General features: G+C 44.6%; 1 protein-coding gene across 1 annotated transcript in view; it reads right to left on the bottom strand.

Annotated features, from left to right (window-relative positions):
- The window catches only part of CABP7 (calcium binding protein 7), a 935,960-nt gene that overhangs the window by 21,327 nt on the left and 892,898 nt on the right, over positions 1-21,735 (bottom strand). The window contains exon 3 of the mRNA XM_069619281.1: positions 12,332-12,444. Within this exon, the coding sequence (XP_069475382.1) occupies positions 12,332-12,444 (113 nt within the window). The remainder of the gene's footprint in view (positions 1-12,331; positions 12,445-21,735) is intronic.

The following is a 21,735-nucleotide window of genomic DNA, read 5'->3' as shown; positions in this document are numbered from 1 at the left end:
AGACATCCTGGATGTTGCCTTCCAGTAGAGGGAGCCCCTAAGATCAGACCCTTAGTTAGAGTTAATGAGCCCCGAGTATTGCCGCCCATGGTAAACCCAGTAAATTACACCAGGGATAAGCATTGGTTTGAAGCCCTAACCACATACCATTCCTTTTGGTTGAAGTCATGCGAGGCAGCTTCCAGCACCTGTCCATTTAGAATCTTCCCCATCTCTCATCTGTCACAGGAGGGTCATGCTAACAACTAGTACACTCTAATTCTGGTGGTACATGCAGTTTTTCTTTTCACATTGTAAATTCAGGACTACTAGAGCCAGCATGAAATGAAATGACCAGGGCTGGCTAAACTGCTCATATCTGACCACGGACGACTTGAGATGTGAGTGCACTCAGTTCGTTGCGACCCACATCCCTAAATTAGCAACTCTCAATTGTCAATTTAATGTGATCTATCAAGTTCTGCTACTTCCGGGATAGGAGGCTCCGCAGTGGTGTCCAGAAGTGTGTTACAATTGCTAACTTTCTGACACAAACCACACTTGAAACATTTTCAGCCCAGCAACACTCATGCCTGGCGAGAGCTTTCCAAGAAAATTCTCATAGACAGCATTCTTGTTTTCTGGTCTGAGGACGGTGTGCCAAACATTATTGCAGCATGGCATGATTTTCTCGAGTCGGTCTGAAATATCAAGCCCTTTGTGAGCGTGATTAACCACAGACACTGATGCATGTGTAACCGTGGTGTGATGAACGTTGAATGTCTACATGCCCAACAACCAAAAAACTACAGATGTGTGCTCGTCAGCTTTGTTTGTGTTCACAAGTCAAAGATTACAATGTTTCTGTCAACTAAACAAAGAGCCTATTCCACTCTATGCAAGTATAGTGTTTAGGGTTAAATTATACACAAAGGCAGATATCAGCTTCCAGAAACCACCAATGGATTAGACGCCAATCACACAAATATTATCCTTGTAATGGTCAATTCAGAAACAACACATAAGTCAAGGGTTTCTTTTTTTAAAGTTGAATTTGATTGCATTTTTCAAATAACCAACCACACATCAATTCTTTATGATAGTGCACATGGTAATAATCCTAGACTTGTTTGGACTAAGTGAAACCACCCCTGCGCTCCGCTCCCCCTTCCTATTGAGGAGGGGGATTGAAATGTGGCCCTCGTTACACTTATCCCACTATCAGCCCAAAGACAGAGAACCACGAGATGTACATCGCTTCCAGGCCCTTCATCCCCATCATATCACAGGTGGGAGAAGCGCTACTCACTCAGACAACCGTTCAGACCATACCCGGATGACAGTATTGAAGAGATGCAGCTGTCATCAATTGAACAAGTCGACTGACTGCAATCTCAAAGAGTCCTGATGACGTTACAACTGACATCATGACATAGATACATTAGACATGAAGCACAGACATCCTTGCACGTAGTTACGAAGACATTTAGGGGCTGATTCATGGAATTTTTGTGCCAAAAAACAGGGATTTGTGCGCCATTCTGCCCGCAAATCCCCATTTGTCAAACAAGGATTTGCGGGCAGAATGGCGCAAAAATCCCCGTTATTCGATGCAAATAATTCCATGAATCAGCCCCTTAGCCTTATTGCTGATAGACACGAAGAATATGCTTATAATTCACATAGCTAGAGTACTGACACACGTATATTCTTTTGCTACACGGAAACCGCAAGACTCATTAGAATGCATATGAACTCCTTGCTGACACGTAACCGCAGCTAACATGTACAGCCATGCGACTAAAGATGGAAGCAATGGGAAAAGCAGGACGAATTCAAGAACACAGAGAAAGGCTGACAGGTTGATCCTGCTGAAGCACGCAGACCAGGCTTCCAGCACGGACACAGAAAACAGCCTCGCCAAGGCAACAGAGAGAAAGGTTTCAAGGTAACAGAAGAGATAGGACACCTGCAAGGGGCCCACACCGAATACTCCCATAATTGCAAGCAAGAGAAGTCCATTTTCTGGTCCCTACACATGTTATCTGAACCTGCTAAGACAGATCCTATTCATTTGAGCCAGACTGAGAAGCCTGTTCCCATCGAACCGAAGGCAGGAAGATACAAACGTAACACAGATGGTTCAAAGCCGAATGTTCTGTCTCAAGGCTTATGAGATCGGAGATGGTAACTTATTGGGAACATGCAGCACATTCGGGGTCGTTCCCACTACCTTGAATAGTTGCATTTGGCCTGGTAACAGTCTAAAGCTCCAAGACTGAGAAGACCCTATCTGCCCAATCCCTAATCACCTTCCACATAAGCTTACACTGTGTTGGATAGGCCATTCACCTTAAGCTAACTTGCAACTTTGTATTCATTGTACATAGAGGTGGTCTCAGGAGGAGCCACCCGATATGGCTTACTCGATTAGAGCACTAAACCATTATGGAATATATTGCTAGGATTGTACATGCCCTGTCCATCCATTGATCCACCATTGGGGACTCTGATCGTTTCCACATCCTCGGTATATATAGTTTGGCTGCGATCAGCAGTGATGACAGTACTTTAAAGTCTTTGCTTGTACATCACCCTTCAATCTGGCTCTGCAAGCCCAATATGCGCACTTCAGGGTAATTCTTCACATCTAGCCCCAGAATTACTTTTAGCCCGATCTGATTTCCAGCCATCATCCCTTTATTATAGGCACCACCATAGAATGTGCAATAGGGACCGACTTGCCCACATCTCTTAAAACAAGCCTTAGATGTCCTGGAATTGCAAGCATGTAATCAGGCTGGTGTCTTGTGCCATCTCATCAGAACCTTGGCCTGGGTTACCGCTACCTGCGTACTCAAAGAGAGTTGCTTCCGTATAGATCTCTTCCAATTTTCTAGCGATAGATGTTCACCCAATTTCCTGTCCCAGCCTTCACAATAGGATCTCCGTTGGAGTGTGGTGAGGTCGCTAATTGCAGTGTGCAGCTTAGAGATAAGACCTTTCGAGTCCAGTTCCAGTTGGAAATGAGTTTCCAAAGTCGTTAATTGTCCAGTTGCTGCAGCTGTATTCGCTGGGTGAAAGACCCAGTGGCTAGCCTGCAAGTAATTAAATCTATCACCTTCCTCAAGTTCAAAGACCTGTTTACACTCTTCGAATGAGCTCATCTTGGAGTTGGAAAACATGTCTCCCATCTTATGTACCCCCTTGGACATCCAACCAGTGAAACCCATATTTTTATTCCCCGGTGTGAAGTCTGCATTGTTTATGAATGGTGTGAAAGTGGAGGAGAATGTTGCGAAGGTGTACAGTTTTGTTAGTCCATCCCATATTTCCAGAGAAGCCTAGGTTTCAGGATTAATATAAAGGCTTTGGGCCCTCATGTGACATTGTAGTCATAGCTGTGTCCATAAATGGTGCCCGCCACCGCTTGCTCCAGCCCCACCCATGTTTTGTTTGAATCTTCTTGGACCCAGTTGATAAGTGGTTGTGTCTGAGTGGCTCTATAGTAGTTCCAGAGATTGTGAAATGCTAATTTGCTCGCTCCCTTGAGGCATATGGAGTGCGCCGATTAAACCTCAGCACCCACCAGCCCCCGAAAGGTTTATTAGCATTGATTCCCATTTTTCTATGACAGTTTTGGGATTGGGAATAAATACAGTCTGAAAAGAAATAGAGAAGTTTGAGTAGTATGTTTATTTTAATTGTGGCCATTTTACCAAACCGTGAGAGATGTAGTTGGTTCCATCTGTGTCAGTCTTTCGTAATCTCCTGAATAAGGGGCACAGGGGTAGTTAGAAACGATCAGGTCAGCTAGTCTAGGTGAATTTTTACTCCCAGATATTTTATTGGTTTGGTGGCCCAGCTATTTGGGTATTTTCATTCCAGCTCTTCTCTGAGTCGTGACGGAACATTAAGGCCAAGCATCTCAGATTTGTTTTCGTAGACCTTAATGCCTGATAGTTGTCCAAAGAATGCTAGCTCTCTTTCGATGCTGGGCAAGGATGTTTAGAGATCCGGCACTGATAATATTATATCGTCTGCAAAAAGGTTTATTTTATGGTACAAACCCCCAAAGGCAATGCCCGAGATATCAGTGTTATTACGTATGCGGGAGGCTAATGGCTCCACCGTAAGAGCAAAGAGCAGTGGGGCATCCCTGCCTAGTTCCCCTCTGCAATTGGATTGGATCCGTAAGGATTCCATTCACTGTTATTCATAATGTTGGCACCAGGTAGTTTGTCAGGGTCATGTGTTTCATTTTGGCCCCAAAATTGAATTAATTTGTCAAGGACAGTTTCTAGGAAAGGCCAACTCACCCTGTCAAAGGCCTTTTCTGCATCCATGGACCGTAATCAAGAATTAGCTGGATTCCTGCTTGATTTGTCCACAGGAAGCTGAATCCGTCGTACATGATCTATCATTCCACGTCTCCAAATACCCCTGACTGCTCCGAGTCCACCAACCGAGGCACCGATTTCTCCATTCTGTGTGTTAAAATGTTCGTGAAGATGCACTTGGTCTATAGCACATGCATAGTCTGTGATCTTTCCCAGGTTTACGAAAAAAGGATCACTCAGGCCTCACTAATTGAGAGTGGGAGATTACCCACTTCCCTGTTTGCATTGAAGACCCCTGCTAACAGTTTTGGCAGTAAATGGTCCAGTGCTTTATAAAAGTAACCTGTTTGGCCATCTGGGCCTGATTCCAATGCCCGATATGGATCTAGGAACCAGGGAGGAGTATTAATGCTCGCGGAGTGCAGCAAGCAGTGTGCGAGCATGGAAGGACAGAACCAAAGGCCCGGGAAAGAGAGGAAGGAGCGGACCGTCAGGCGGGAGCGCCAGGAGCAAGATAAGCACACCAGGAAGGAATTTGGGACCGATAACTATCGGAGGAGTAGCACGGAAGAAGAAGGGAAGTTAGGAACGCACTTTCTGGGTACTCGGAAGGTTAGCATTGAGACGCGCAGAGCTCCGGGGGCGTGCCTGTTTTCTAGGAAGCAACACGTCTTGCATAAACACTAGACAGAAGTGTTTTTCTGGTGTTAGCGATGTTGGTAGGATAGCAGGTACGACATAGCGGTGCATGATGGACCACGAAGTCCAAAAGGGGCGGAAACGGCGAATCATGACAGCATGCCCCTCTTAAACCTCGATCCAGTGGGTTTGCCTGGATGGGTTAGATGGAATCTACGTACCAAAAGGGGGGCATTCATGTTGGACACCGGTTCCCATGTTCGTTCGCTGGGGGGATAACCTTTCCATTCCACAAAATACTGTAGTTGACCTCTTCTATATCTGGAATCGCATATCCTGGAGACCTCGAATTCAATCTGATCATTGACGACCACAGGAGTAGGTCGATGAGCTGATCTGGTGGATTGGGAATAGGGTTTAAGCAAGGAAGTGTGAAAAACAGGATGTATCTTCTTCCAGGTTGCGGGTAACTGAAGTCGATATGTCACGGGGTTATTGATTTCCTTGATGGAAAAAGGCCCATAGAATCGAGGGGCCAATTTGTTGGGATGCAAGTGTTGAGGCAAGAGTTTAGAGGAAAGCCAGACCTTGTCGCCAATGGCATACACTGGACCGGGTCTCCTCCTGGTATCAGCATGTCTTTTAACATCCATTCTTGCCTTTTCCAAATGATTTTTAACATCCTTATGTACAGTGACCAGATGTCCAATCCAGGAATCAACTGAAGGAACCGGGGTGGAATGAGGTAGGAGTGTTGGCAGGACAGATGAATGGAATCCTTTATTGCAAAAGAAAGGGCTTGTCTTGATAGCAGAGTGGTCAGAGTTGTTGTATGCAAACTCAGCAACTGGAATTAAGACTGACCAATCATCCCTGACCTTGGCTGCAAAGCATCGTAAATATTGTTCTAGGGTCTGATTTACTCGATGGTTATCCCATTGGATTGAGGATGGTAGCCTGAAGATAATGCACGTTGAATACCTAACATCTGAAACAGGTACTTCCAAAACCGGGATATGTACTGAGGCCCACAGTCTGAAATGATCTTGGAAGGGAGACCATGCAGTCTAAAGATGTGGTTCAAAAATATCCCTGCCATTTCTTGTGCTGAAGGTAGCTTGTACAAGGGAGTGAAGTGGGCCTTATGGGAGAATAGATTGATGGTAACCATAATGGTAGGGAAACCCTTGGAGGGAGGTAATTCCACGATAAAAATAGTGGCAAATATTTCCCAAGGATGGTCTGGCAATGTGGGTTGATGGAGAAGACCAGCAGGTTTTCTATTGTTGCACTTGTTCTGACTGCAGACAGCGCAGGCTTGGATATTTGCTTTCACCCCATCGATCAATCTAGGCCACCAAAAATGTCTCTGGATGAGATGGAGAGTGGCTGTAATGCCTAGATGCTATGAAATGGAAGATGTCATGACAGAGGTTTATAATCTTGGTTCTCAGGGTCTGAGTAGGTATCACCAATCTCTTGTCCTTAAAAAGGTAACCATCTTTAGCAACTAGGGACCATTGGTTGGTCTTGGTATAATCCTTCCAGAGATCAGAAAGGGGTGTCTCAGCACGGACATTGTCCAACAAGGAGCTGGCCTGGGCCACGAAAATAGTGTCGGGGAAATATTTTAGGAAAGGCACGTGCCTCAACTGGTTCGTAATCAGGGCATCTGGTTAAGGCATCAGCGATTATATTGGTAGTTCCGGGTACATGATGAATGCGAAACTGATACTGGGCAAAAAAGAAAGCCCATCGAGCCTGATGACTGTTCCTACACTCCAGGGATTGCAGGACCTGTAAGTTCCTGTGATCAGTTCACACTTGAACCAGGAATTTGGCACCCAGAAGCAGATGATGCCACTCAGTAAAGGCCTGCCGGATGGCGAACAATTCCTTCTCCAAGACTGAATAATCGGTCTCACTGGGATTCAAAGTTCGAGATAGGTAAGCAATGGGATGTTCCTCTTTGGCCTAGGATTCTTGTTTTGACACTGCCCCAATAGCTTAATCTGAAGGTTCGGTTTCCACCAGGAAGGGTTTATTAATCTCAGGTTGAGCCAGGACGGGACCTTGAGTAAACCTTTGCTTTAGTTCCTGAAAGGCAGTCTCTTGAGCAACAGACCAGTTGAAAGGAATGTCTTTCTTTAACAACGCAACTTAAGGTTGTAGAATGGCAGAAAATATCGGAATGAATTTCTTATAAAAGTTTGCAAGGCCCAGGAAAGATTGAATCTGTTTTACTGTTGGAGGGGCCGGCCATGAAAGGATAGAGTCGACCTTGTCGGGGTCCATTTCTATTCCTTTGGAACTTAAAACAAATCCCAGGTAATAGACTGTTGGGGCATGAAAGATAAATTTTTTCTGGTTTGGACCGCAATTTATTCTCTCGCAGGCGTTTAGAACCAAGGTCACGTGTTCTTGATGTACTTTGGGGTCATTGGAATATATCAATATGTCATCCAGGTAAACAATTACAAAGAGGAAAAGCATATCTGAAAAGACTCTGTCCATGAAGCGCTGAAAAACCGCAGGAGTGTTGGCAAGGCCAAATGGCATAACCAGGTATTCAAAGTGACCAAAGGGCATCCTGAAGGCGGTCTTCCATTCATTGCCTTCCTTTATACAGATGAGATGGTAAGCGCCCCGTAAGTCAAGTTTGGTAACAATTACAGCACCACGTACTGCTTCCAATATGTCTGAAATGAGTGGTAAAGGATAGCGGTCCTTGAGAGTGCATTGGTTAAGGCCTCGATAGTCCAGGCATGGTCGGAGTTCCTGAGTGTCCTTTTTGGGCACAAAGAACAAAGAGGCCCCAGCAGGAGACTTAGAAGGACGGAGGCTTCCATTGGCAAGATTGGTGTCCAGGTATTCACGTAGTGCTCTTTTTCCGGCTCAGAAAGAATAAACATCCTTCCAAATGGTATAACTGCGGAGGCTTCATTATCGATGGCACAATCTTCTGGTCGATGGGGCGGTAGTGATTGAACAATGGCTGTCGAAAAAACATCTGAGCATTGTTGGTAAATCTCCGGATCTTGGGTAATGTTGGAAACACATATAGAAGGTTGTTCAGGTATCCGGGATTCCACGGATATGGTGTGTAAAACATTCTGGGATAAACAATGAGACAGACAGAAGTCGGAACCTAGAAATAAGGATCCGTCCTCCCAATTAATATATGGGTTGTGTTTCTTTTGAAGCCAGAGCATGCCCCGAACCATTGGGTAATGAGCTGCCTTTATGATATCAAAACTAAGCATCTCCTGATGGTTATTTACTGAGAGTAACAGTTCTGTTGTTTGCTGGGTTATGGGTCAAGAAGACAGTGGTTTCCCATTTATCCCTTCGACTGCCTGGATTGTTTCTTTGGATTCTCGAGCAATGTTGTGCTTTAAGGCCCATTTGTGGTCCAAGAATATTCCCATAGCACCACAATCAACTAGGGCCAGGATGGAATGCATCTTCTTATTGGCGTAAGACAAGAATGCTTGTAGAACCACCAAGGTGTTTTGATGAAGACAGTTCAAGGAAGGAGAAGAAGCAGAGCAAGTACCTTTCTCCCGAAGCTGGGCTCCATTGAAGATCAGGAGCTGGCGTTTCCCGAATGCCTAGGTGGAGCTATCGGACAATTTCATACAAGATGTTTATCAGAAGCACAATACATACAGAGTCCAGTGTTGATCCTACGAATACTTTCTTGAGGAGAGATTGGACCCCGCAAGGAGCCTAGTTGCATGTTATGATCAGACAGTGTCATTGGTTCTATTTTGGCTGACATGACCTGATTGATTTATTTGGAAGAGGCAAAATGGGAAGGGGAACCGTGAAAATGGGAGTTGCATGTAAAGCCTATAATAGTCGGATGCAGGGTATGCCAAGTATCCACCAAATAAGGGTCAGCCAGCCCTGTCTTCAGTTTACGTGAAGCCATCCCCACCCAAGAGTATGTGCTCCTTGCTGACCTATCTTTTCCTCTTGCCATGACTAAATTCATGTCTCCTATCAGTATCAAATCACCTTCAGCCCATGTTCCCAAAGTGCGAAGCAGGTTTAACATAAATGTGTCTTGAGATGTGTAAGGGGCATCGAAGGAGACGATCGCCATTTTCTTACCAGGTATCTCTCCTTTAAGAATAATGTACCTCCCGCAGTATCCCTTTTGCTAACAGCCTTGGTCAGTGCCTCATCTCTCCTGATCAGAAGTGCTATCACCGCCCTTGTGGCGGTTGCTGAAGAGAAGAACTGCGAGGGGAAACCTTAATTGCGTACCATTGATCCATGGTCAATAAATGTGTCTTTTGCACAGCCATTATGTGTATGTTTTATCGCTTGAGTTCTTTAAACAGTTGGCAGCGCTTCTTCAGGGTATTTAGACCTCGGGCATTCAGGGTCCCTAGTGTCAATATGATTTTAAATCTGGTCTAACTGTTCGAAGAAGTATTCTCTGCAAGCCCCCTCCTGTCTCCAGAGAATGGTGCTTTCCACCTGTGAAGAAGTGTGAGGAAATGTCTAACGTGTTCTGCCCTTTTTTACTTAGTTTTGGTCGCCCAGTGTGTTTACTATCCGGCCGTCCTGTGAGTCCTAAGTTTCCCTTACTGTGCCTTCCACGTGGCCTTATACCTTGGTCTGGAAGTGTTCCCACTCCTGACCACCTAGTGTTGAAAACTGTCGGGTGGTCTCCCTCTCTGTCATAACTGTGACTCGATACGGCTACCCCAACCTAAACAATCAACATTCTAACACAACCCTTCAACTCCCACAAACAGTATATAAAGTCCAATGCTGTTTCACTCATCTTAGTCTCATGGGTACAATGCTGGTAAGAGTGTCCCATTCAATGTCCTGGTTTTAACTTCTGTTCTTGTCAGCAGTCGTTTCTGTTCTTTCCTAAGGGGACCGTGTGCCATGGCTCTCTTCCCGGACTCTTCCGCTTGTAGTTGTTTCACCCGCCAGGTTGCCATTCTCAACTGGAATATTCAGTAGCTTGCTCCCAGCCTCGAGCGTACAGAGAGCGTGTAGCTTGCTCTCCATTTGAAACTACAGACCAAACGGATATGTCCATTTATATTTGGTCTTTCTTTTTCTCGGCTCTTCCACTACTGGTCTCATCGTTCGATGTCTCTCAACCCACGTCTCTTTAGTAGGGTGGGTTGAGAGACATCTTGGTGTATTTGGACCGTTGAGTTGTGAAGAAGGTTTGTCTTAATGCATAACTGTATCTTGATCCAGGCAACTTTGGAAATGGTAACACAAAGTCCTCTGGGAGCCAGCCAACGTGTATGTAGGTCATGAAGTGAGGAACAAGAGCATTAGCTCTCATCCTATTATGAGCCGTGGGCTTGAGACGTGACCTGAAAAAGGCGTCCGTGTCCGGTGTTCACACTGACAAATTCATCTCGCCGGCATTAGCTGCGCAGAGCCATGGTGATAACCACTCTGCGGATCAAGATCACATCAAGACATGCCACTTCTAGAGGTGAGAAGCTCTTGAGAGGGTGAAGTCGATTTCACTTCTTACGAAGCAATTACAGACCTTTTCAGGTAGTACTCGAGGCATAGTATCAAAAGTGGACGGAATATTGGGGCGATGTCGCCGAAATAAATATTTGCTCTAAAGGGGACTAGCCACCATTCTAGAGGGAAAGAGCAAACTAATTACATTACAAGCTGCGTTAGCTACATTATCAAAAGGCATTTAACTTTTAATTTACAGGCATGTCGAGTGTATTTCTAGAACAGCACAGACAGGTATTGTTACTAAGTATATTTATATGGGCTGCTTCTGTGCTTTGTGATATGGGGTGCTTGAATGTGATATGTAAAGGAGAGACACAAGTAAGGAACAATACTCAGAGGGAGGGAGCTTTGAGATTTTCAGTCATTTCACTTTTGGAGAAATGCCGAGATCAGCCCATGAGTCCGAAAGATGTCTAGGACAGGATAGACATACATACCACCCACTAGCTAGTGCCTAAGAACTAACTATATACGGTTCATTAACCTCCCACAGCACAGCCAGTCATGCTGAGGAAACACAGAGACAGTCTGAACTTCCCTGCTGGGCAGTCCATCTCTGGAAAGAGAAACAGAGGCCAGCAGGCCACTAGCCCGAGTTCAGTTCTGACATTTAAGTCTCAGTTCAGCCACAATGGACCCAGGAAGAAATGGCCCTTGGCCAGACACCTTTCAATGTGAGATGCCTTGGAGGAGGATGGGCGTGCCTCATCCAGAAAGTTACCCAAAGCGGTGGACAACAGGCAAAGAATCAGGACTCCTAAACAGAATGGAGCAGGCAACAGCACAGACACTAACTATCCTGTAAGGCTGTGAATTATTATTTCTAGCTTGGTTATACAAGGAGCAAAAGTGTTCAACGCCGTGATAGGTGGGGGGCACTATGACTCTCAGCCTAGGATTTGAAAAAGTTTTAAAAAAGCATTAGGTGCCCACCAGAGTTCCGACATTATTCTTGGATAACCCATCATGTGGACTTATATCTATAAAATAGGCAGCATGGAATTTACCGTAGGATAATGAGAATTATAGTGCACCTCATGAGTCTCAGGATATGGGACTGCGGTTTATGCGCAAGTGACCCCCAATGCACGCATGCAATTTATGTTTCAGGATTGTGTCTTTTGGATGCAAATTGTGAAAGTAGCTGAATCCTGCTCACCAGCCATGACTGTCACTCATCCTTGCGGACGTATGTTGGCAATATAACCGTACATCAGTGTAATTGATCCTCTGACTAGACAAGTGATGATAGAGTCGAAAGGTATGTTACATTGGATAATGGTTAGAATACTCCACCTGGGAAGCCACAGACATGCAATCAGATGCATACTTCCTGAGGTGGACAAGGATGGCGGGAGGTAAATATGGGCAATTCTATCACTCAAGGATCATAGTTGGGATTATATTTGCCTCAAACACAGCGATGCAACCTTAACATGATGTGTATTTGTTTCAATCACTGCACACATTTTAAGTGATCTGCATGCGAATATGTATTAATTGATAGGCTGCTGCTGACGCCACAGTCATTTAATAGGAATCAGCTTGTTAATTGCCCAGTTACATGGGGTTCTTCCATTTCTTTCAACTATTTACACTATTAGAAATGGTTACGCCACCAGATATAACATTGCATTGCACACGCCACACAACAACACAAAGTCCTTAAAATGCCATGTTGTGACATACTTATAAACAGCATCATGCACTACCACATGCACAGTAAACCGGTAGCAACCGGTGCTTTGCCTTTCGCCTCTTTCACCACTCTGCACACCCCACTTGATAGGTTGACAGCTGTTCCTTGTCAGAGAACAAACAGGTGGCATGGACGAAACAGTGACCTATGGTACCTTCCAAAACACTGTGTCAAAGTCTGTTCCGTGGAATTTATCTGGCACCCCGGAAGTTGTGATCTTGGGACCCAGCAACGTCACAAACTCTTCAAAGTCTACCTGCCCATCTCCTTCAAAGAAAGCAACATCAAAGTGTTAGACAGGGCAGGAAAAGGAAGACTCATTAACAGACTTAAAGCAGGAGTTTAATGCCAGTGGGAAACATAAAGATATTAGAGGAACTGATTGATTCCAGCTAGAGGAGTGAAATGATTGAACATGAAAATCGTAGGTGGAATGAGAATATAGTGAATGTTGGATTGATCTAGAAAAGGAAATTACATAAGTGGCTGAACCCTTGAACGGAAGTGATACTATTAGAAAGATAACATGTAAAGGAAGTGACACAATAGGCCCTTAGACGAATAGCCAAGGAAAGGAAGTGACATCACTGGTATTAACTGAGAAAACAAAGTCCAACAAATGAAGTGGCATTTTCAACATAAACAGGTAAATACATGGATAAATAATCTTGGAAAGGAAATGGCTAAATAGGTATGCAAAGAAAAATAAGTTAACATCAGCATTATAAACAAACAGGGTAAGCAATACAGTCTCTGAGATGGTGGTGTGCAGTGCATTACAAAAATCCGAAAGGGATATATTATCAAAACAAGGAAAGGAATTGACACCAGAGGCATACACAGGAAAAGGTTTCCCATCAAAATAACGAATAGAGAAAGGAAAACCATTGGAGACTATTAGTAAAAGGAAGTGACGTTTAGAGGGATATATTGGGGGAGGGATATACAGGGGGAGAACTTCAGTTAACTTTCTGGAAGATGAAGTCATGCAATTCCATGACTTGACATTTGGAAGTCATTCAATTTTTGGAAGTCAATGTACATCCATGCTTAACATGTTGGGAGGAATTGACTTATGTAACGACCTATGGCAATACATAGCTAGGTTAGGCAACAAGCAGAATTCTCCTGACTTCTGGTGTTCGGTTCTGGGTGGAACACAGTGAACAAAATAGCATTTTCGTTTGTAAAACTTCAAATATACAGGCAGTGGAGTGAGGAACTCTGGGGAAAGACTAGAAATACCACAAGCATGTTTAAGGATACCTCTGTGGTGCCCCAACTGGAGGTAGGTCATATTTTAAATAGATGGCATTCTACAGAAATCAATGACTTCCAGACTTTTGAATGGATTTAGGAGCATCCAAAAATGATTTATCTGAAGCATTGGATATGGGATGTCATTACATGAATATACAAGGACAGGTGGCACCGTCGGTGGATAACCAGTGAATGGGGAAGATATCATTGGGCCGGACGGGCAAAAGAAGGGACATCAGAAGTATGAACCAGGCCAGGGAGTGACATATGAGGGACAAACACAAATGAAATTGACATCAGATAGCTACATTTTGGGGATATCAAAACGACCTACGGTACTTATACATTTGTGTCACACACATATGCCTTTCATAGACCATGCGAAGTCAAAGGTCTAATAATATTAAGGAATGTGTTGTTTTCCATCGCAGGTGAAGAAAGAAAGAGGCATACGTGGTGGGGGGTACCTCACTTGGAAGGAGTAACTTCCCAGTGTGCCTGGGTGGCACAGTTGCTAATGTCACACCTCAGCAACTGAAGATCACTCATTAGGTTAATAGGTCAAAACGTAAATAGAAGTATAACTGTATTTTTGTTTGTATTTGTTAGAGACATGGTGTACAACAGGGCAGATAGGCAGAATTAGTAATCCCATTAAAAGGTGATTTTCAATAGCATCTATAAACATGTAAGAGATGATACACAAGCCTGCTGATGGATTGATAGGGTCTTGTAGCATAATGAGGGCAGAAGGGACTGAGAGTTATGCAAATATAATGTGAGACCTATAACAGAAATGGTGTTTACCATGTGTATGCATAGTTACAGTTGAGGAAGTCAATCCTGGCCGAGGGATGAAAACGCAGCAGGTGTGTGGGGCTGTTTCAAGAGTTGATGCCTCTTGAGGGTTATTTTAAAGCCTGCCACTGTAGGGATGCTCTTAATCTTTGAGGGAAGGGAGCTCCAGAGGTGGGGGGAGGATGGTCAGAAGCGAGAAGGAGCGAAACCTGGAGCCAGGCAGATGGGGGACAGAAGGTATGTTTGAAATGTGTTTGAGATCTGAGGCTGGGAGTGGGGGTTTAGTGGGAGCTAGGGGAGGCCAGGTAGACTGGGCAAGCCTGTGGATAGATTACAAAAGCAGAATAAGAAATCTGAAAAGTGAGCAGCTGTGCTTGGAGATCCATCTGGCATGGAGGAGGATGGGACAGGATCGAGCAGATGCAAAGCTAAAAACTGTGTTGAGAGTTTCACAGGAATAGCATTTGAGTCCCAGGAGGAGGTGGCTGCAGAATAGGATAGCATGCTCAGGTTTAAACTGGAGATCAGACCTTTAGTAACATGGAAAGTGAAATAGGCATGGAGTTTCCTGATGTACAGAAGGTGGGACATGGCTGCTCTTGTGTTAGAGGAAATTAATTGATGAAGTTTAAGATTGCTGCCAAAGAGAACTCATAGATTATGTCCCCTGGTGGGTGGGATTGCGAGGAATTCGACCATCCGCACGGTCGGTGTGCGCTCACCTGGGCTTTTTTGACATTTTAAATTAAATTGAATGATGGTAGATCAACCTCCAAAAAATGTGTGCGTCTAATCTGCACACATCTTGCTATGCTCACTGCATGAAATACACATAGACCTGTGTTCTCTGGGTGAACACAGCCTAGAGGCGCACTCCTCCCAGTCATATTTAGTTGGTATCTGACAGGTGGAGTACATGATGCATCTCATCTCAGAAAGGGGGGGCAACACCTTCCTCCTGCCATGGCCAGCCTAATCAACTATCAAAGGCTCCATGGATCTGCCCTGTCTGTTTGTTTACCCTCTGGAGATAGTGGCAACCATTAACATAGTTAACATACTAACAGACTATACTTCAAACAGGCCCACATGGGGCTTGGCTGCAGAGGTTAGCAAAGGAGACAGAAAACACCAAACAGTGTTCATATGCACTGTGCCAACCTGAAGCCAGCTCCCGCCTTTCAGTATCAAGGGCATTGACCTGTCATGTGTGGGACTGTGTATTTACAGTAGTCATCCACGCATGGGGACTCCCTTCAGAAGGTACGAGTATGTGGTTTGGCGGCAACGAAAAGTCTGGTCTTGCCACAACTTCAAGGGAGACCTGCTGCTTTAATCAGGAACCACAGATAGCTCAATTAAGCAGAGGGACCCTTTGATGTACAACAGACAGGAAGATGGGTGGGCCTTAGTATTACATGTTTTCATCCCTTTACCTTTTCTGTTGGAAAGCACTCTGATTATGACCTCAGGCATACAGGAGATTGTTGGTGGGCACCCAGGATTGGTTAATTAAGGTAGGTTTAGCCTACACCAACCACTGTCACCCATTTGGCTTTTAAAGAGGACTGAACCCCTTTTTTTTGGGCAGATAATCTGAAGACTTCACAAGGAGTAATAAGGAGTAACACGAATAACTCATTTGGACCCTGGCTGAAAGTACAGTTTATTTATAAATCGAACAATGATCAAGACTTGTAATACCAGACAGAGCTAAACCACACACTAATTGCAGTCGTACTCTTCTCAATTAAAAAAATATAACATCTTTTTATTCAATTATTTAAAAAACCTTTACAGGGTGGTTTGTATTTTGTGGTGTGCTAGAACTGTCTGTTGAATAATAGTAAAGTAGATACATTTAAACAACCTTGACTGGACAGTCCCTTTTATCATTCGATAATAATGGTATATTCGCAGTTTTGCAACTAACCAACGATCCATGACCTTGCAGAGATAAGCCTGTCGTTCCGTCCACGTTACCAAAAGTGGACAAGGAGGTTTATAATTTGTCTGTGTTTGAAGGCACACCCCTGTACACTCAAGCCAGAATAAATACAGCTCGCTATGGGAAAAGGCCAAGAGATTTCTTGCAAGGATAAGTTTTTATTCACACAGAAATAGGTAAACCAGCAAAGAACTCTGCTGTGTGAGAAAGTTCTGCTGAAAAATGGTAAAAACAGAAGGTATAAGGCAACACAGCATCAATACTAAGTCATACATACAGTAGAAACCTGCGTGGCTGGTTGGTGAGACACTATACAGGGGCCTGCTCCATATGGGATGCCAGACAGCAATTGGTCCCATCCCTGTCCATCCATCTTCCATCACGTGGGGTCAGCTGGGCTCATCTCTCCAGGGACTGAAGGTCACATTCTTCATTATTTACTATTGAAAGAAAATGCTGCTGTATCATTTTGGCGTGCACCTGGGAAACTCGGAGACTGGCACAGGGGAAGGCTCAAGATCATGCTGACTCACACATTCATCACTCAGTTCATATCGCACTCTCCATGCCCAAGGTTTCCACCCTCACTTTGGACTATAATTTATTAAACCCTGTACCTCGTATTACAAAGAGTGTCATTATGAAATAAGGTGAAATGGTTGTATTCTTTCAGATCTTTTATGGCCACTGGGTTTATGGTTGGTGGTCCGAGGCCACCTACTATCACCATATTCAGGGGTTTTTGACTGGGCAGTTGTGGGTGCCATAACTCCTCAGGGGTTGGGTGGGGGTTGGAGGTCTGTTTTTGGCCTGGCTGTGATGAATGTGCACAATGAGGCACTTGGTGCTGTCTAGCAGCCTTGCAGGGCACATTCCTTTTTGGGATAACAAGTATTCACAACAGTTAAGGATCAAAGAGGAGTATCTATGGGAATTAGCAGTGCAGGTCTTCCTACAATCAGCACTTGGGCCTGTTCAGGTTTCTTTGTCGGGCCTGTCCCAGCAAACAATAGCCCCTCCATGATGGCGGGAGATGCAAGTAGGTTTGTTGACCACAGACCTAGTTGTAGTCCATCACTGCCACTGTGCCCCTTTTCAAGTCTGGAATCAACAATGTCCTGTTGCATTGCTCATTGGAGCCGACAAAGACAGTTCCTTCGCTGTGGCAGCACAACTGGTAGTTATCCTCTCAGTGTACTTTCACTGGCTTCTCCATTGCCGCAATCCATGTCAGTTTTGTGACATGCTCTGTCCATATTTGTGCACATGTCTTTTCCACGAACACCATTACTTTCTCTTTGTATCCCATGAAGCCTCCAGCTAGGCAGCTGAATGTAGTTTCTTTCCACTTGCTGTTTACGTACTTCACCCTGTCGATAACTAAATATGGTTGTTGTAAGCAGTTGACGTTGTTTTCAGGTTGTTATTGCATTGCAGGTCATCTGGATCAACAAGCTCTATTTGCACGCTGTGTGCCTGGAAGATGCATTTTATACTACATAGACAAGATGAATCAGGCATTGTGCCTCTATAATTGGAACTTCCTATGGTACTAAAACCTTGGGTGCCCTCGATGCTTGCAGTATCATAACAGCTAGTATTTGTTGTTTGCCTTCCTTACACACTCATATCAGCATACTAGCTATTCGCATGGAGGGGATGTCTGATATCTTCAATAGCATCCAGGCCTAGGCCATGGTATGCCTCCTATTTGGGCATACACGCTTGCCTTTTCATTCTGTCATGGCGTGATACATATCTCCTTGTTGATACACTACTGCTAACATTGTTGCTATTACTAATATTTGTGTTACAAAAATATTTTTAATTGTGGGGAATAATATTTATATCAGTTTGCTCATGCACACACACGTTCGGTCAGGTATATTTGCTTGTGTATTGACAATATTCACACTGTTATTACTTATTTGGGAAGTATTATACATATGCACAATGTGTTGCTGATTTTGTTTGACAGTGCAGATGCGTTTAGCAGTGCCCTTCCATTCATTTCCTCCCTAACACCCTCTTTTAGATGGCTTGCCGAGATAAAAGATGTACCCCAATAAATTCCTAACAGAAACATTTATATGATAAATAGAATGGCAGTGAAGTCTAGACCACAAGTGTAAGAATATAACCATCTAGAATGAATAGTAGATCTATCTTTTGTCTGAATATACAATGAATTATTTGACTTTGAGCACTCCATGTCATACATTCCTGTAGGGGGATTGGGGGAGAAAGAGAGGGAGAGAGAGAGAGAGAACTTGAGAGAGAGAGAGAGAGAGAGAGAGAGAGAGAGAGAGAGAGAGAGAGAGAAAAATAGAGAGAGACAGAGCGAGAAAGTGCTTATGCTGTTAGCAGCAATGCATGTTTATTCTGTGTGACATGCAGTTACATTATTACTTTTGAGGCAGATATTGTGAGGCAAATTTATAGTTTATTTTTTAGGATACTGGTGAGGAATCTGGGGTGTCCTACGAACATCTGAGAGGTGAATCCAATATCGGAGCCCTTTCACTTTTACTGTGAGAGAGGTGGTAAACAACACTTGAAATCTATGGTTGTTCCATTGGCGCACAAAGCTCTTGACATATATCAGGTCACCTGGCACAGTGGTTGGGTGGGTGTGGTGTCTGTGGTAGGCTGCTCTGCAGTGCCCTGTGCCATCTCTGGGCATGGTGGCACACTTTGTCCGGAGACATTTTTGATCACACATGTTAAGTGTGTTACTTACCCTTTGAAGTCCTCACCCAGAACCACTCAGTTGTATGGGAATCTGATGCTCTCCTGTTTGGGGAAATGGGTGTGTGCATGCGCCTTCCAGTTACTATTTCATGTGGTGAAAGGTAATGGTCTTTACTCAGCTGAGTGCACAAACTGAACAAGGCAGGGGGCAAACAATGCACCCAGTTTTTCTTTAAGGTGGTGCAGAGCTTGGAGAGCTTACTTTTGAGAAGGCTGTTGATCCATTCTACAACGCCGTTTGCTTGGGGGTGGTAAATTGAGCACATCCGGTGTTCAATGCCAAGAAGTGCTGTGATCTCTTTGAAGAGCTCATTGAAAAAGTGGGTGCTGTTGACAGATTTTAATGTATCGCACACACCCATCGGGGAAAACCTTGCACACTAAATATTTGGCAGCACATTTAGCATCTTGATGTGCACAAGGACCAGCCTCAACCCATTGATATGATATGATAGGTTGTTTATAACTTAATACCCAGAGGTTTCTAAGCACAGACCCGGGGATCGAACCTGTGTTGCTCCTTGTCGTCTTGTTTCCAAGGTGAGCACGTTGCCCCCTGAGCTATCCGCCCGAGACTCATTGTGAGAAAGGGCACACTACAACTATTAGGTATTGTGAACCATTGCATTTTTTTTTCCCATTGCTGCATAATCCATGTGTAACTCACTGAACGGCCCAATGGGTCAAGGCATGGTGGCTAGTATTGTCCGGAGCATCATGCCAGCGCTGAATGTTTGACAGGTGGTGCAGTGTATAATCATATTTGTGAGGTGTTCCTGAAGGTTTGGTATAAACCAATCTTCCTGTATGTCTGCTGCAATATGCTGTTTGGAGCTGTGGGATGGGTGGTCTGACTGGTAGAATGCTATTGTTAGGAGCTCTACAGGCATCACTGCCTTGCCAGTGCATTCTTGTCTCCAGAGTAGGACCCTTGGGGACCATTTATACCCTCTCTTAGACCATAGTTCTTTTCCCTCATTTGGTGCTTTTCCCTGTAGCTCAATTAGTTGTATGATAGGCAGTGCTGTGTATGACGTTGGCAGTGGATCATGTGATGATGTAGCCATGACGTATTCTGAAATGACTGGGACAGGAAGATAGGCCACCATTTTGGATGCAGCATCCACCACAGCATTTCCTAAGGCTATTTTGTCAGTGTTACCAGTGTGTGCAGAGCACTTGACGACCGCTACTACAGAAGGTTGTGACAGTGTCGGAATTAGTGTGTCTAAAAGTGTGACGTGTTGTACTGGGGAACCGTTTGCTCTGCAGAACCCTCTCCTTTTCCATCGTGACAAACCCGGCATGCACTGTTGTAGTGACGTATGCCGAGTCTGAATAAATGGTCATGTGGCATCCTTGTGATGCGCGCTGAATAGTTTATGGGTAGCCTCTTCATTTCTAATGTATCATAGTCCCCTCCTTCGAGGCACTGTATGTCTTTGCCCTGTGTCCTGGTCAATTGTGGTTGACCTGTCATCAAAGAGTACTTCCCCCTCCTCTAGTGGACAGTCTTTTGCTTTGGGGATGTCATCCTCTTCGCCTTCATATGTGGCACAGTTGTGTTCTTGCAAGTCCTCGTCAGTACACACTTCTGCTAGGAACGTGGCAGGATTTACTGTTTTGCATCGTACTGCATGAATAATTGGGTTTGAGGTGATAATCTCGAATGTGTAATACAGCCAGACTGCTGTGTAGAGAGCCAGTATGTGCTGTGGTAAAACCGGCAGTTGAAAGCATATCTCTGCACTGCGTAGCTGCTTGGGCTGGAATGGTGATGTCAGGGTGTTGGTATGGGAGTTGGCGATCCAATGGAATGCTTTACACAGAGTTTGTTGGTGGATGCTGGAGATTTGCGGGCTGTGAGCAGCTTAGCAAGGTGTAGTTTAAAAGTCAAAGTAAAGGACCTTAGAACGTAGGTGTAACGTGGCCAGGAAGCAGCAACGTGGCCACGCAAAGACAGTCTGCGTGGCAGCAGAGTCACGTAATTTGCAGCCCATAAAGGAAGAGGTCGCCGGAAGATGAATTTGCCCATGTTTTCGCTTTAATGAGAGTCACTGCATTTTCGGTGCGCAGAGTGGAGGAAATAAGTACGGGTGAGGTGTGCTTCACGTGGTGTGTTGGTGCAGGGGTCTGTGCTGTAAGGTCGTGCTCTAACAGATGGCTCCGCAGACTAGGAGATTTAGAAAACTTTCCAACTGAGTTTTTGGACTGTATGGCTAGGTACATAAGGAAGGTGATTCCCGGTTCTGGATTGACATTCAAGTTGGACAGTTGGGCAGTTCTGGTCTGTGTGTGTGGGACCAGATCCAAAGTGAAGGGATGGTGAAAGAAGATTCACTCGTTCTGGAGCTGCGACACAGGAAATTTTTTTTTGCTGCCTCACGGAATATTTATTTTTGCAATGTAGGGTAAGGAGGCACTAGGCTACTGTGTTTTGTGTGGGAAAGGTTCAGATTTAATGTGATGTTTTCTAACATAATGTTAGGGTGTTGGAGTGGCATGTATGGGTAGTTATGGTGTGTGGTACGGTATGGATTCAAGTTTAATATTTTTGAGGATTTGCAGCTTGGGGTCGCGGGAAGCGACATGGGAGGTCATTACGACCCAGGCGTTAAGGGTTAACGCCGTCGTTAACCCTTAACGCCTGATTCCAATTTGAACGGCTGCTTTTAGCAGGCGTTAAAATCCATGGCGCTAAACAGCCTTGGTGCTAATTACGGCACCGTAATTTACGGTGCCGTAATTAGCGCCTTCCCCACTCCCATTATGCCCTATGGGGCAAAAATGGGAATGGGGAA

Source organism: Ambystoma mexicanum, chromosome 10 (assembly GCF_040938575.1).
Source record: "Ambystoma mexicanum isolate Mex_15411 chromosome 10, UKY_AmexF1_1, whole genome shotgun sequence".
Taxonomy (NCBI): domain Eukaryota; kingdom Metazoa; phylum Chordata; class Amphibia; order Caudata; family Ambystomatidae; genus Ambystoma; species Ambystoma mexicanum.
Note: the sequence above shows the minus strand (reverse complement) of the source record. Positions and strands in the feature narration are given on the sequence as shown.